This window comes from Oryctolagus cuniculus, chromosome 13, assembly GCF_964237555.1.
Source record: "Oryctolagus cuniculus chromosome 13, mOryCun1.1, whole genome shotgun sequence".
NCBI classification, from domain to species: domain Eukaryota; kingdom Metazoa; phylum Chordata; class Mammalia; order Lagomorpha; family Leporidae; genus Oryctolagus; species Oryctolagus cuniculus.
The window spans coordinates 70,869,187-70,884,930 of NC_091444.1; the positions used below are offsets into that span (position 1 = coordinate 70,869,187).

At 45.5% G+C, this 15,744-nt stretch overlaps 1 protein-coding gene across 5 annotated transcripts in view; it reads left to right on the plus strand.

Annotated features, from left to right (window-relative positions):
* The window catches only part of NUDT5 (nudix hydrolase 5), a 30,442-nt gene that overhangs the window by 13,580 nt on the left and 1,118 nt on the right, over positions 1-15,744 (plus strand). Inside the window, exons 2-9 of one of the 5 annotated variants that reach the window (XM_070055722.1) lie at positions 112-219; positions 1,424-1,491; positions 8,365-8,414; positions 9,615-9,722; positions 11,240-11,335; positions 11,946-12,047; positions 14,517-14,570; positions 14,814-14,889. In XM_070055722.1, coding sequence (XP_069911823.1) covers positions 157-219; positions 1,424-1,491; positions 8,365-8,414; positions 9,615-9,722; positions 11,240-11,335; positions 11,946-12,047; positions 14,517-14,570; positions 14,814-14,875 — 603 coding nt within the window. In that variant the 5' untranslated portion in view covers positions 112-156 and the 3' untranslated portion in view covers positions 14,876-14,889. Of the gene's footprint in view, positions 1-111; positions 220-1,423; positions 1,492-8,364; positions 8,415-9,614; positions 9,723-11,239; positions 11,336-11,945; positions 12,059-14,377; positions 14,571-14,813; positions 14,890-15,744 lie in introns of all 5 variants that reach the window. The other 4 variants (XR_011381571.1, XM_070055723.1, XM_070055724.1 and 1 more) reach the window with 4 other exon arrangements.

A 15,744-nucleotide genomic window follows, 5' to 3' on the forward strand; every position in this document is an offset into this window, starting at 1 on the left:
TGCCTCTCCTTCTCTCTCTGTGTAGCTCCGACTTTCAAATAAATAAATGAATCTTAAAAAAAAAAAAGAAAGAAAGAAAAGAAAAGTTTAACAGCTCTCATTGTCTTACAGCGTGAACAGCTTGCCTGAGGCCTATAAAGACCGGGCAGTTTGGACATGGAAAATCAAGAAGCAACAGATTCTACTCAGAATGTCAAACAGTGTATTATTTCAGAGGAGGTATAACTTATTTTTTCACCTTCCTTTCCCGTCTCCCACATAAATCTGAGTTTAAAAGAAATGCCCAAGCAGTTTGTTGTTTCAAATGAGTGTTTCTCATTCTGGATGGTTTTTAAACATTTCTCCTACTCCTCTTAAGGGCTCATACCCTTTTTGCTCTTACATGGGAGCAGGAGTATATCCCTAGTTATATGCATTACTGAAATCAGGACTGTACGTACGTGTTGGCTCTTGATAGAAGAATTGTTAATTCTTATTAAAAGTTTTCCTAGATAGAAGAATAAATAACATGTGGGTTTTAACACTTAGACGTTTCCAATTTCATTATCACATCTGAGCCAGTATGGTCCCAACATGTATAAGAACAGTAAAACCTGAATTGTTAATTACAGTCTAAATTCCAGCAAGTTCTAGAACTACTGTAACATCTTACACATCATTCACGTCAGCTTTTAAAAAGTTTTCTTCTTGAAAGAACCATTGATTGCAGTGGCTCAATTTTAAATTCTTCAACTCTGATCTCGACACCTTTCTGGGCATCTTTTTGATTTAGGGTCTTTGCATGTTGTCTGTGAGCAGATCTGCTGCTAATTATTGGGTTGCTGCTGGCAGAATGTTGGAGATAGGAGAGTAAGAGAAAGGCGACTGCTGTATGTACACAGTGAAGCTTGCCTGTCCGTTCAGTGTAGTGCCTTAAGCGAGTTCATCCTCGTGCTCACAGCTCCCCATGGTCCAGGCCCAACAACCCTGGGAAGCACTCGAGTCATGGTGGGATGCTGAGTCACTGACTGGCTTTTTCCCACAGTGTGTCTCCTGTGTGATCACTGATAGGGAATACCACTAGACACACTCGCGAGGCTGGCACCCAGGTCGGGACGCACCATTAGGAGCGCCCCAAAGAGCCCTCACCCCTGTACACCCACACACTGACCCCCTCCTCCCTCTCCCAGGAGATTTTGTAAGTGGTCATTTCTTTTCCCCTTTCCTTACTACCTCAGGACTTCAAAATAGCAGATCTACCTTTCAGAAAAACAACATTGAATACTTGCTGTGAACCTGAAAATGTGCCCATAGTTACTTGGGAGAAAAACGTAATTATTAGGGGAAGGGGCCACATAGAGAAAATCTGAAAAAAAAAAAAAATTGTAGATAAAAATCAACTTGGTTTGAAAGTTTCCCAACTTACTATGTGATCTCCTTTTAGTTAATTTCAGAAGGAAAATGGGTCAAGCTTGAAAAAACAACTTACATGGATCCTACTGGTAAAACTCGGTAAACTTTTTTTTTCCTTGTAAAACATTCAGTATTTGGGTTCTCAGGGTTTCATCTGAGTGTCTGGATATATTTTGTTGTTTTCCTCATTGTTAACTCTGTTTTAAATAAGAGATCTACTTCAGCTGTTTATCTTTCTTTTCTTTTCTTTTTAAGATTTATTTTATTTTATTTGAAAGGCAGAGTTACAGAGAGAGAGAGGGAGAGACAGAGAGAGAGAGGTCTTTTATCTGCTGGTTCAGTCCTCAAATGGCTGAAATGGCCAGGGCTGGGCCAGGCCAAAGCCAAGAGCCAGGAGCTTCATCGGGTCTTCCACGTGGATGCAGGGGCCCAAGCACTTGGACCATGCTCTGTTGCTTTCCCAGGCACATTAGCAGGGAGCTGGATTGGAAGTAGAGCAGTCAGAATTCAAACTGGCGCCCCTATGGGATGCTGGCGCTGCAGCTGGCAACGTAACCTGCTGTGCTATAGCACTGGAACCTAGCTGTTTTTCTATTGCTAGGACATTTGAATAATTTATAATCTGTGAATAAAATGTGGGTTATAAATTTGTAACAGTAAATAATGAGGTATTATTTTGACACCATTGTCCCTAAGTAGACTAATGTGAACCCAGAACTTTTTTTTTAAAGACTAATTTATTTATTTGAAAGTCAGAGTTAACACAGAGAGAAGGAGAGGCAGAGAGAGAAAGAGAGAGAGAGAGAGAGAGAGGTCTTCCATCCTCTGGTTCACTCCACAATTGGCTGCAACGGCTGGAGCTGTGCCCATCTGAAGCCAGGAGCCAGGAGCTTCTTCTGGGTCTCCCATGCGGGTGCAGGGGCCCAAGGACTTGGGCCATCTTCTACTGCTTTCCCAGAGCACAGAGCCAGATCAGAAGTGGAGCAGCTGGGACTCAAGCTGGCACCTATATAGGATGCTGGCACCACAGGCAGCGGCTTTACCTGCTATGCCACAGTGCCAGCCCCAAACTCAGAACTTTTGAGCCAATCCAAATTTTAGGTGATAAGGTGTCAGCATAATTCACAGTACATGCTGCTTCCTTCTAGTAAAACAAATCATTAATCTTTAAATTAGAAGAACTAGCGATTTACTCAGAAATGTAAATTGGAAAAAAAAGACATTTTGTAAAGCATTTTTCATAATACATGTCAGTAGGCATAGAGATACTAAATGAGTTGACCTAATAATACTATGTCTGCAGATGTGCCAAGAAAATTATTTGGAATCAAGTTTATACATGAAAATCGTTCATCAAATTTTAAAAAACAGAAAAATTGAAAGCAACTTGAACTTTTTTTAAATAAGGAAATTGTTATAGCTAGTTTATTTGATAAAATCTATGCTGCCATCTAAAAAGCAAATTATGAAGACAACTTGGCAATATGTGAAAATAATAAGTAAATAAAAATAAATAAAACTTGACAATACAAATTTTTATAAATGCTTTGTAATCTCTGTAAAGTAATGTATAAAAAAAGGCTAGAGGGGCTGGTGCTGTGGCATAGTGGGTAAAGTCGCAGCCTGCAGTACCGGCATCCCTTATGGGCGCTGGTTCAAGTCCCGGCTGCTCCTCTCCCATCCAGCTCTCTGCTTTGGCCTGGGAGAGCAATGGAAGATGGCCCAGGTCCTTGGGCTCCTACACCCACGTGGGAGACCCAGAAGAAGATCCTGGCTCCTGGTTTTAGATTGGCACAGCTCCAGCCGTTGCGGCCACTTGGGGAGTGAAGCAGCAGATGGAAGACCTCTTGCTCTCTCTCTCTCTCTCTGCCTCTGCCTCTCTGTAACTCTGCCTTTCAAATAAAGAAACAAAGAAATCGAGAAAAGAGAAGAGAGGAGAGAAGAGGAGAGGAGAGGAGAGGAGAGGAGAGGAGAGGAGAGGAGAGGAGAGGAAGAAAGTAAAGGCTAGAGGGAACAGCTTTGTGGCACAGTAGGTTAGGCTACCACCTACAAATCCCAACTTCTCAACTGCTGAGAGGAGAGGAGAGGAGAGGAGGGGAGGGGAGGGGAGGGGAGGGGAGAGGAGAGGAGAGGAGAGGAGAGGAGAGGAGGGGAGAGGAGAGGAGAGGAGAGGAGAGAAAAAAAGAAAATAAAGGCTAGAGGGAACAGCTTTGTGGCACAGTGGGTTAGGCTACCACCTACAAATCCCAACTTCTCCACTTCTGATCTAGCTCCCTGCTAATTACCTGGGAAAGCAGTAGAAGATGGTCCTAGTGCTTGGGCCCCTGAACCCATGTGGGAAACCCTGATGGTATTCCAGGCTCCTGGCTTCAGCCTGGCCCAGCCCTGGTCATTGCAACATTTGCAGAGGGAACCAGCAGATAGAGTATCTCTCTGTCTCTCCTTTTCTCTCTCTAACTCTGCCTTTCAAATAAATAAATAAATCATTAATTTAAAAAAAAAAAAAAAGACTAGAAAGGCAAAAAGGCATCTGTGTGAGTGACTCATTTTCTTCTGTTTTCTGATTTTTTTTTTTTTTTTTTTTTTTTACAGGCAGAGTTAGACAGTGAGAGAGAGAGAGAGAGAAAGGTCTTCCTTCTGTTGGTTCACTCCCTAAATGGCCGCTATGGCCAGTGCACCGCACCGATCTGAAGCCAGGAGCCAGGTGCTTCCTCCTGGTCTCCCATGAGGGTGCAGGGCCCAAGCACTTGGGCCATCCTCCACTGCACTCCCGGGCCACAGCAGAGAGCTGGACTGGAAGAGGAGCAACCGGGACAAAATCCGGCGCCCCGACTGGGACGAGAACCCAGGGTGCTGGTGCCGCAGGCAGAGAATTAGCCAAGTGAGCCACGGCATCAGCCCTTTAGTAATCTTGATACTATAGACCATCAGGGGGCAGTCATATGACCTAGCAGTAATCAAGTTCAGTACCCGGCCCCAGCTCCTGACTCCAACTTCCAGCTGGTGCAAAACATGGGTGGCAGCGGTGCTGGCTCAAGTAACTGGGTTCCTGCTACCCACATGAGAGACCCAGACTGAGCTCCTGGCTCCTGGCTCCTGGCTTTGGTACAGCCCACTCACAGCTATCACAAGCATCTTGGATGTGAACCAGAGGATGGAGGCACTCACCGTCCTTCCATACCCCCTCCCTTTCTCTGTCTCTCCTCTCTCTCTCTCTCTCTCTCTCTGGCTTGCAAATAAGCTATCAGGAAAAAAATATTAAAATGGATAAAGTATTTACTTAATTAAATAAATAAATATATATAAATAATATATATGATATATATAAATAAATATAAAGAGAAAATGAAAAGGTTGTCCAGATTACGTTATGTAAACATTAATATGAAGGCTGCAGGTGCTAAGTGGTCAGATTAGAGTGTGCATTAGAAGTATATTAGCTTCCTTTGTGTGGAAACAGATCTGTGCGGAGGATTAGCCTAGTGAGCCGCAGCGCCGGCCAATCTGTCATCAAGTTGAAAATACATGGACTTGGGGCCAGCGCTGTGGCGAAGTAGGTTAAACCCTCGCCTGAAGCGCCAGCATCCCATATGGGCGCCAGTTCTGGTCCCACCTGCTCCACTTCCAGTCCAGCTCTCTGCTATGGCCTGGGAAAGCAGTAGAAGATGGCCCAAGTGCTTGGGCCACTGCACCCACGTGGGAGACCTGGAGGAAGCTCCTGGCTCCTGGCTTCAGATCAGCTCAGCTCTGGCCATTGCAGCCATCTGGGGAGTGGACCAGCAGATGGAGGACCTCTCTCTCTCTCTCTCTCTCTCTCTCTCTCTCTCTGCCTCTCTCTGTAACTCTGACTTTCAAATAAATGAAATAAACCTTTAAAAAAAGAAGAAAGAAAATACATGGACTTGGCCAGTGGTTTAAACCACTTGTGATTTACTAAACAAATAAAAAAACCTTAAGGCCCAGTGTTGGAAAGCTGTAGGAAACATACAAATGTTAGAATGTCCTTAGGCTGTTAAATTAAAACCCCAAAGTAAGAAAGCTGAGCACATCATGATCCATCAACACAGTGGAAGGCTAGTAACTCTTATTTAAACATCAGGTGTATTTGGTATGGAGATCTAAATATGAAATAAGTAGGAGTTAGGAGCCGAATCCATGCAGAAGTGTGGCAAGGCCCTTGCCTGAAGGGTCACGGTGTGTTCACATGTATTTATATTTGCAAAAATACAGGATTTCAGAAAGCTCATGCAAAATGCATGTTATGAAAAAACTATGCATGGGTTTCAAAATTTTATGCACCACAATACATTAATCCTTTAATTCCATTTTTCCCACAGACTTTGAAATATCATATATTCAGAGCCTATAATACAGTTTATACTGAAAGAGTTTGGTTCCCTTTTTTCTGTAAAATTGATAACACAAAATATAGCTAGCTCTCTACACTAATTAGTCTGAACAAGTAGTTAAGCCACTGGCTTGGGACACCTGCATCCCATGTAGGAGTGCCTGGGAGTAAGTCCCATCTCCATTTCTGATCAAGCTTCTGCTCATGCACACCCTGGGGCAGCAGATGATAGCCCAAGTACTTGGGACCTTGCTACCCATATGGGAAATGAGATGAAGTTCCTGGTTCCAGGCTTCAGCCCAGCCCAGGCCTGGCCAATTCTCAGGCATCTCCATGTCCTGCCCCACCCCCAGTGACCCTGCTTTTCAAAATAAAAAAGATAAAAAAAAAAATCTCTACCAGCTACCATATTTATACAGCATATTTATAGCATGTTTAACTCCTATAGGTAGCTCTTCAGCCTGGCATCCGAAGAGGTCTTAGGTAAAGCATCAGTATTTCATACCAGTCAAGCTTTGAAGGATGCAGGTCTCTTGCCTTTGCAGTAGACCATCACTTATAAATTTATAAAACGTGTTCCCTTTTTCTGTGATACAAAAGCATGTATCCAAGGGCTACAAGAGCAGCTAGAGAATCCCTTGTCTCATTCACAGAAGAGGATGAAAAATTAGTCCTGGAAGTGTAATAGTGTGGCCTTTTATTGACACTGGAGATAGTGCTGAGGCCATCCTCTGTTCCTCTCCTTTCTCACTTTGGTGGACTTGAGAGGAGGAGGCAAAACGGGGCTCTCCCATAACACAGGCAACTAAGGAATGGGGTCATTTAGCTGGAAGCAGAATCCTCAAGCTGGAAGCATTGGAAATGACACGCTCATTCCTGTGTTTTACAAACGAGAAAACAGTCTCCGGGCAGTTGTAGCTTTGGGTTTAGCTGGTAGTCAGGTGGAGGTAAGGATTTTGCCGACTCCCAATTCCATGTACATCTCTGAGTCACTTTAAGATCGCTGGTGCTCTCACAGGGTATTCTTGTTCCGGTGTTTCTTATACCTGCATTTATAACTTAGTGCTCATAATTTATGGTTCATTACTACTCATTTACTTCATCTTAACCTCTACCTGTCTACTGATGCAACTCTTTCTTTCTTTTTTTTTTTTTTTTTTGTTTCCCTGATTCCTAGTGTGTTTGGGATGGGACCGTCAGTGCTGTTCCCAGCACTGTCTTCTTCAATCTTTAGGACTAATCTTAAGAGGCAGCAGACAGCTATGCCAAAAGGTGTTTTGTCTCTTGTGATCTGTACCCTTTGCTCATCACACTTGCATTGGTTGGCTTCTGGCTACTAACAGGAATGGTGGACTGCTGTGAGTTGTCCTACTGGTCTGTCTGATTTTCACAGGTTCACATTGAGGTATTTGTCCTGCGACAATACAGTGAGATCTATAATTTGAAGAGAGTTTTTGTTTGGTGTTTTGTTGTTTCTTTTTTTAAACTAAAGATTGGAAGAGGTGGGGTTTTTTGGTTTTGATTTTGTTTTTGTTCGCCTTGCTATACATGCAGCATGGTCCAAACCTTAGGCACAACCAGACGGGGCAAGAGGGCTCCTCAGAGGAGCACATTTTATAACTCGTAGTGTTGGGGGCCAGATGGGGACTGCTTTCTGATTCTAGTCCTTGGAACAACCCAGGCATCTCGATTCCTTCACAAGAGAGTCTAAAATTGTCCTCTTCTCTCCTCCTGCCTCTCACCACCGTTCTTTTAACTTAAGGGATAGACGTGCTTTCCCTTCCTGAGGCCCTTTCCCCTTTAAACAGCGTGACTGTGCCACTGGCGGGATTTTCTGCACAGCTCTGCCCAGTGCTCCTAGGAGCGGAAGTAGGAAAACACAGATATTGACAAAAAAAAAAAAAAAAAAAAACTGAAGTAGCAAGTGCAGCCAGAAACAAATCACTAACCAGGAATAAAGCCATAAAAGAGAGCTGCAATGTGCTGTTATTTGCCTCACTTTTTCCCCTAGGGACCCCCCCCCCACCTTAGATAAGATCTCACACACATACAAAGCAGAGCACTTAATTAAATAATTCTTCAAAATAATAATGATAATTCTAAATAATGCTTCAACTAATAAATGAGGAAGTCCTACTTTTCTTAATTCTTGAATTTTAAGGTCATAGACTTTAAAAATCTAAATTATATAAATAACCATCTCGGTACTCCGCATCATGCATGGTACTTTTTGTTCTTAGAGATAAGACTGGAATTGTCCTGGAGGCCTAATTTGCATCACCTGCTTGATATCCTGTACAGCTGCACGCACCAGCTGCACTGCTCACGCACTGACTTATGACTTACCGAGATTGGTACCAAAGCCCAGCGGGTTTCCTACGTAGATGGCACCCCGAGGGGAGGTGGCGGGTGGCAGCAGCTTTCTTTTTAACTTTCAGAGGCTGTAGGAAAAGCCCATTTGACTGGTTTCCTATAGGTCTTTGTCATTGATAACTTCTTGCCATGAATCGTTAGCATATTTGCATGCCTCGCATTTGTGGAGTTTGGTCCATCAGTCGCACATGGATGCCAAAGGACAGTGTCTTCTTCAGCGCTAACGAGCATTCTCTTCTCTGCCCCAACAGAACCTGGGAAACAGTGAAACGTACAACCAAGAAGGCACAGTCCGCCGATGGTACGAGCCACAGCTGCCTTCGCAGAGGAAGCTAGCACATGTGATTGTGGGGGGGTATTTCATGTGGCTACCTCCAGTTATCTTTTATCTTTAAATCTGTTTGCGTTTGCAGTGCTATGTAACTCAATTACGATTTCCTTATAAGTACTCCTGGCTTCTGTTATCGAAGCTCAGAAGTGTGTGAGGGAAGAAGTACTAGTAGTTAAAGCCAAGCATGAACGAATACAGGGTGCAGCCCCATACTGTTAGATACGCTGGGACTCCTGGAGATCCTTGCTGTTCATGTACTCTGTACAGGGGACCCAGGTGAGGGCCTTCGGTTGGGAAAATCACTTGGCATACCTTTCTGTTATTGGCCACGTGCTTTAGCATTTGTTGAGGATGTGGAATTGGGGAAAAGACCATTTATTCAATTCACTTTCCCTTCCCTCTCTTTGACTGCAGAGACCCCAGAAACAGTCCTGAAAAATCAGCGCTGGTCCAGGGGAGGTTGAGCCATAGGTCCTTCTTGTTTTTCCCTTTTCTTTTTGCATTTGGTGTTGGTCTCTGTTTTTACTGGAAGCGAACCGAATGCCTCGTCTGCAGCTGCCGTTCTTAACTGCTGGAGGAAGGTTTAGTGGGAGCTGAGTACTGCTCCTGGGTGGTTTGTGTCTTCCAGAACCCAGTGGGGGTTTTTTGTTTTGTTTTGATTAAGGCCAAGTAACTGGGAAGAAAAAGGTCTTTTACCCTAAAACAGTGAAGTCAGTCTAGTTAGTATATGCCACAAAGAATGGAACCCATTTATTGCTGAAAGGAAATCTAAGAGCACATAGAACACTTTACCATCACCGGCGAGCTAGCTGCTGCATGGTGAGAAATTATTCCATGCAGAGATCAGTGTAGACTGAAAACTGTGTGTCTTAGGCCTAGTGAGAAGTGTTTGATTTGATTTTTATGAAATTGTGACAACTAAAAGAAAATCCAGATGACATAGAAGTGTGATTATTTTTTTCTTTACATTTTAAAATGAGAATAGCTTGCAAAGTTAACTGCCAGTGTTGTAGATTAAGTTTAACTTGTTATTGCTAATAGCAAGTACAGGTTAGATTTTGGATGCAGAGTTTCCCAAGATTGAGGGTTTTAGTTAGATTGTTCTAAACCAGTTGCTGGCATTGTGACAGTTTGTGAAACACGTTCCTTGGTTTCCTTTCCTGCTGACAGGTGTAGCAGTCATCCCGGTGCTGCAAAGAACTCTTCACTATGAGTGTATAGTTCTGGTGAAACAGTTCCGGCCGCCAATAGGAGGCTACTGTCTCGAGTTCCCGGCAGGTGAGAAACCAGACACCAGATGGCTTCTCCTGGGACGACTGGCCTGAGCCTGCGGAAGAGCCCGAGAATGGAAGTGCTTAGGCTCTCCACCACCTTTCTGTCTATCCATGTGGTTCTAAGTGCAGCCATACCATTCCTATTTTGAGGCTTCTGCAAGGCACAAGCCATACTCCAGGGATCCGTGAACCCATGAAGGCAATGCCAGGCATAGTGGAACAGCTCCCCTCCCCCCTCCCAACCATGGCCCATCCCCCCTCTACGGCACTCTCACTAGACCCCCTAAATAATTACTTGTCCCCACATTAACTTCTCTTTTCTGTCTCAACCAACCTCCCCTGACAAGAAGTTGACAGTAATGTTAGACTGTAACTCCAAAATCCGTGAACAGACAAGTACCTTAACGGGTCATATGTAAGCAGACCAAGGATGTTGTCTTCATTTCAGCTAGAACAGTGTTTTTCATTTGCCCAGTAACTAGAGCCATCCAGAATTTAATGCTTCCTGTTATTATGACTCTATGGGATTATTCCCATCTGAAGAGATTAAATCTCATTTATTTGTTCTTAGAGGTATGAGTAGGAACAGAGTTAGCAACTGTTTTCTTTCTCACTTACCATTTTCCTAAAGAAATGTTAGAATACTTAAAGTACCTGATACATTTTTGCATTCGTTCTTGGGGGCAAAAATCAGTCACTCCTTCCCTCCTCCCACTTGAACTCCTCGCAAGGGTCCTGGTAGCCTTCCCTCGGCTCCTCCCCGGCATTCCACCACAAGGCCTCGATATTCTCCCTCGAGGGGAGAAGGCGGCATGGATAAAACTGTCACCACGCTGGATGTAAGCCAGCAGACAGTTCTGAGCAGTTTCCTGTGCTGCAGTCACCCAGCCAGCTCAAAAACCTAGGCCAGTTGGCCACTTCATAAATTTTGCCCACTTTGTACAAAACCAGCTTGAGACAGTGAAGAAAAATACGTAGAGGAACAGGTGCTTCAACCTGCCCTGAGTTTTACTCTTTTTTTTTTTTTTTTTGTAAGATTGATTGATTTATTTGAGAGGCAGAGTTACAGAGAGAGGGAGGGAGGGAGACAGAAAGAGAGGTCTTCCAGCCACTGGCTCACTCCCCAATATGCAGCAGTGGCCGGAGCTGTGCCGATCCAGAGCCAGGAGCTTCTTCCAGGTCTCCCATGCAGGTGCAGGGGCCCAAGCACTTGGGCCATCTTCCATTGCTTTCCCAGGCCATAGCAGAGAGCCGGATTGGAAGAGGAGCAGCCGGAACATGAACTGGCACCCATATGGTATGCCGGCGCTGCAGGCGGAGCCTTTACCTATTACACCACAGCACTGGCCCCAAGTTTTAGTCTTTTACCTCTTTTTCTCCCTATATAAGTTCCAAACCACAGTCGGTTTTCATATGTGAGCGCACTTGTGATGGAGCTTGGCCACACCCGTGTTAGAAGAGGGAGACGCTCAGGGCGGATGGGGTCCCCTGTGGCATCTCACAGCTGGTTTGGACCTGCAGGTCTCATAGACGACGGTGAAAGCCCAGAAGCAGCTGCGCTCCGGGAGCTGGAGGAGGAGACGGGCTACAAAGGTGACATTGCTGAGTGCTCTCCAGGTTTGTCAGCCACTTCCCAGCTGTGCGCTTCGGGGACCAACACTGAACACGGAACTCATCCCTCTGGGTGCTGATTTGTTGGGTATTCCCTGTGGTCACATCTCAGATGGCTTTTATTTTTCTAATTCACCCAAAAAGATCAGGAATTGGAGTTGGTCATCATCTCTTAAATCTGTCTTCCCTTCCCATGAGAACAAGTTGGGGGAAGAAGGACCCAAAGTTGTGGAGTTAGGAAACCAAGTTGCCTTTCGGAGTTCTCCACACCCTAAGCCATACCTTGTCCGCGTGCCACACTCCTCCCTCGAAGATGTTTTTTCTTGCCGTGTTGAAAGGATTTTACGACTGGTCAGTCCCAGCTCACCCCTCAGACTTGCAGGCCAGCCTCAGGAGCCCTGGGCAGAGAGGAGTATCGAGTTCACACTCGTGCGTGCTGTGTGGTCCCACAGCCCCTACTCACTGACCCTGGGACCTGCTCCTCCCGCATCCGTTCCTTGGGAACTGCGCATCGGGAGCTCCGCTGTCTTCCTAAAGCATTTAAGCAGTGACACAGATGACAGGAGGGACCGAGGCATCTGGGTGGTTTAAGGTGAGCTGCCGCTTCTCTCCACAGCTGTATGTATGGATCCAGGCTTGTCCAACTGCACCACCCACATAGTGACAGTAACCATTAATGGAGATGATGCCGAGAACGTCAGACCGAAGCCGAAGCCAGGTAAGTGTTTGGTGGCTACGTTTAAGGTGGTTGCATTTTCTTAAATATCTTTTCACTTACAACACACTAGTTGGATCTTTACACAAACACTTGAGAACTGCGAGACAGAAGGCGTTCTTATCCACTGCGTCACTCCCTGCAAATACCCACAATGGCTGGAGCTGGACTGAGCCGAAGCCGGGAGCCCAGAACTCAGTGCAGGTCTCCCACATGGATGACAGGAACCCACTGCTTGCGCCGTGACCGCTGCCTTCCAGCGTCTGCATCAGCAGGAGGCGCAGTGAGGAGCAGAGCTGGGTGTCAAACCCAGGCACTCTGACACGTGACGCAGACATCGTAATACGAGTCTTGAGCACTAGGCCAGATGCTGCCCTTAGTGTTAGTTTTAATTTGGTGAAAGAATCCTAGTCTTTCATAAATATTTCGTCAGTACTCTTGTCTGTTCTCCTCTTGTGTATTTTAACTTCTCTTCTACAACTTCAGTCATCCTTATGCCTCATTGATCTTTATATAAATGGTAAAATTTCACACCATTTCTGCATGAAGGTTATTTCTGCTTAATAATAAGAGCTGCAGGTCTAAATAGAAAGCAAATGGAAACTTCATAACCACCCTGTTTTTGTGGCTATTGTAAGTGATATACATAGGCAGCTGTGAAGGCAAAGCAGCTTATTAACTGCTCCTGATTGAGTTCCGTATCGAGAGAACCTGGAAGTCCTTTGCTCTATAATGCTGCTTGGCGAGGTTGGCTTCCAAAGCTATAACGCCTCTATCACTTTCATAACCTCTCCCCCAACCTCAGGGAATGAGCAGACTCATACGTAGAGAACTTTTACATTTCTTAGCCTCTTGAGTTATTTGTATCTCTGTTGCAATATCTCATTGCTGCTCTGTCTTAAAATGCCAAATTTCTACACCAGAAATGTACTGCATGTGTATATACAACAAACTGGAGGACAGCTTGGCAGTTCCTCAAAGTTAAATACAGAATTACTATATGACCCACCATTTTCACTCCACGTATGTACCCAAAAGAATTGAAAGCAGGGACTCAGACACTGAAATACCCGTGTTCATAGCAGCATCACTCACAGTAGCCCAAGGTGGAAGCCGCCCAAGCATCTGTCAGCAGATGAATGGATAAACATAATGGGATGCGTTCATACAGTGGAACATTATTCAGCCATGAAATAATGAAACACACTGATCCATGCTACAACATGGATGAACTCTGCAAACACTGTGCGAAGGGAAGTAAGCCAGACACAAAAGAGCAAATGCTGTGAGAGTCTGCTTATGAGAAGTCCTCACAATAGGCCAGTTCACAGACAGACAGTAGAATAGAGGCTTCCAGGGACCGGAGTTATGTTCAGTGGGTACCAAGTTTCTGTTAGAGATGGCGAGTGCTGCTGATTGCACAACACTGTGAATGTCATTTAGTGCCACTGAGTTGTGGTTAAAATGGAGTTTGAGCAGTTAAGGCACTGGTACCCAGGGCTGCTACTGTGGTGCAGCAGGTTAAGCCACCACTTGGGACGCCTGCATCCAGTATCAGAGTGCCTGCTGGCAAGTCCTGTCACTGCTTCCAGCTCAGCCAATGTGCCTGGGAGGCAGTGATGGTTCCTGCCACCCCCAGGCATTCTGGCAGTGAGCCAGTGGATGGAAGATCTCTTTCTCTCCTCTTCCCCCTCTCCTCTCCTTGCATGTACACATCTCTGTCACTCTGCTTTTCAAATAAATATGAATAAAACGTTTTAAAAAATAAAAAATGTCTGTATCCCATGTTAGAGTGCATGTATTCAGTACCCACTGCCAGCTGCTGACTCCAGCATCCGGGGAGGTGGCACTGATGCCGCGAGTAATGGAGTCCACCCATGTGGGAAACGTCGATAGACTGCCCAGCTCCCAGCTTCGGCTTCGGTTCAGGCCTAGCCGTTCCGGGCATTTGTGATGTGACCGACCAGTGGGAGATCTGGTACTCACATGGCTCACTCTCGCTCGCTCGCTCTCTCTCTGCCTCTTAAATAAATAGTGCAATTTTAAATGATGAAAATGGTGACTTGTTATTTGTATTTCACCACATGTTTGGATACAGACATTTGTAAATATGTGTGGTATGAATATGCTTTACATTTTGCTATTACACATTTCATCTGGGGAACAGTAATAGCTTTGTGCTGTTGGGTTTTGCTTCATCATGATATAAATGAGATTAAAGAGTCCAATTTCTGCTAAATCCTTGGAGCCTTTTTGTTTTGTCTTGCTTGGGAGACTGCCGCTGAATTCCCACTCCAGGCCTTGCTAAAACACTGCCCTGTGTTTGTTTACAGGAGAAGGAGGTACGTGACCCAACTGGCAGGGCCTGACCACGTGCGAGCCTTAGTGTGGCCTGGTGGCTTCAGACACTTTGGGTTGCTTGGGTAGGTTCTTGCCTTTAGCTTCATTTTCACCGGAACTTTGTTTGTTTAGAATTTGTGGAAGTCATTTCTTTACCAAAGAACGACCTGCTCAAGAGACTTGATGGTAAGCATCCTGAACATTGCTACCCCGATTTGGTCTGTTTTCCCCCGTCCATCCCCAGGACCTTGGGGGCTTACATCCAACTGCATTTCTCTGTCTCTGTATCTCAGGGAAGCCCAGGACCTAGACTGCTGTAAAACTGCAGTGGGCCAGGGCTAGTTTTCCTTCCCGGGACGGGTTTGAAAGGATGAGCAAGACATTCTGTGTCACAGGGCAGCTTTAGCTGGGGCCTTTTTTCCCCTTCAGAACAATCAAGAATCTATTCCCGCTCGGGAGCCAGAACCATCCTGAACTTCAGTGCATCGTAACCTTGAGGGCAAAGGTGGGAGTGGCTGTCTTGTTAGCCTTTCCTCAAATATACAAGTATACTGAATGGTTCATTGCAGCGCGTGTGAGCAGGAGAATCCGACAATATTTCTTCCAGTCTTGGAGACATCTAGAGTATACTACCTGTGATGGGCTGATATAACGGCCCGCACTAACTAGCTGTGTGACCCTTGGTGGAATCACTGGTCATAGTTACATCATGTAACTCTTGGCCAGCCCGTCCTATGGGAGTTTTATAGACAGAGGGCTATATGGAGAGCTGCCCTTTGATGCAGCTCCAGCAGGAGGCGCTGTGGATGAAGATACAGCACGGGCCCTGCCACAGAGCTGCCCTGTGCCGGCTGCTCGTTCCTAAGGAGCAAGGCGCTTCTCATAATCGGAATATTTTAGTGGTTTTAAGTATTTCGGGAAACCGATCACTTCATGTTTCTGCTGGTTTAAAGTAATTATTCCACAAATGAACCTGGAGCGTTATTTGACCTGAACCTCAGGAGCACAGTCCCTCCCTTTTTTCCAGGAGTGAATGCTGGTGGCATTCAGTTTCACTTGGGAGGCAGAGGTTGGATCTCCGATGTGTGTGTTTGAGGGGTCACGTGACGCTTTCCAAAGCCGCTGTGGCTTCCCCTGTTCAGAGGGCCCTCGTTCCAGCCTTCACCTTTGTAGCAAACTACACCTAAGGTAAAACCCACCCGAAGACGTCAAGGCCAGCGTTAGAAACCACCATGGTAGAGAGATGTGCTCGTTGACAAGGCACATTGTGCTTGTTGACAAGGCACATTTCCAGAGAATGCCAGGCCCCAGGGCGGGCTGCCCAGCCCACCTCGATTCGTCATGAGTCAGCCTCTCTAAG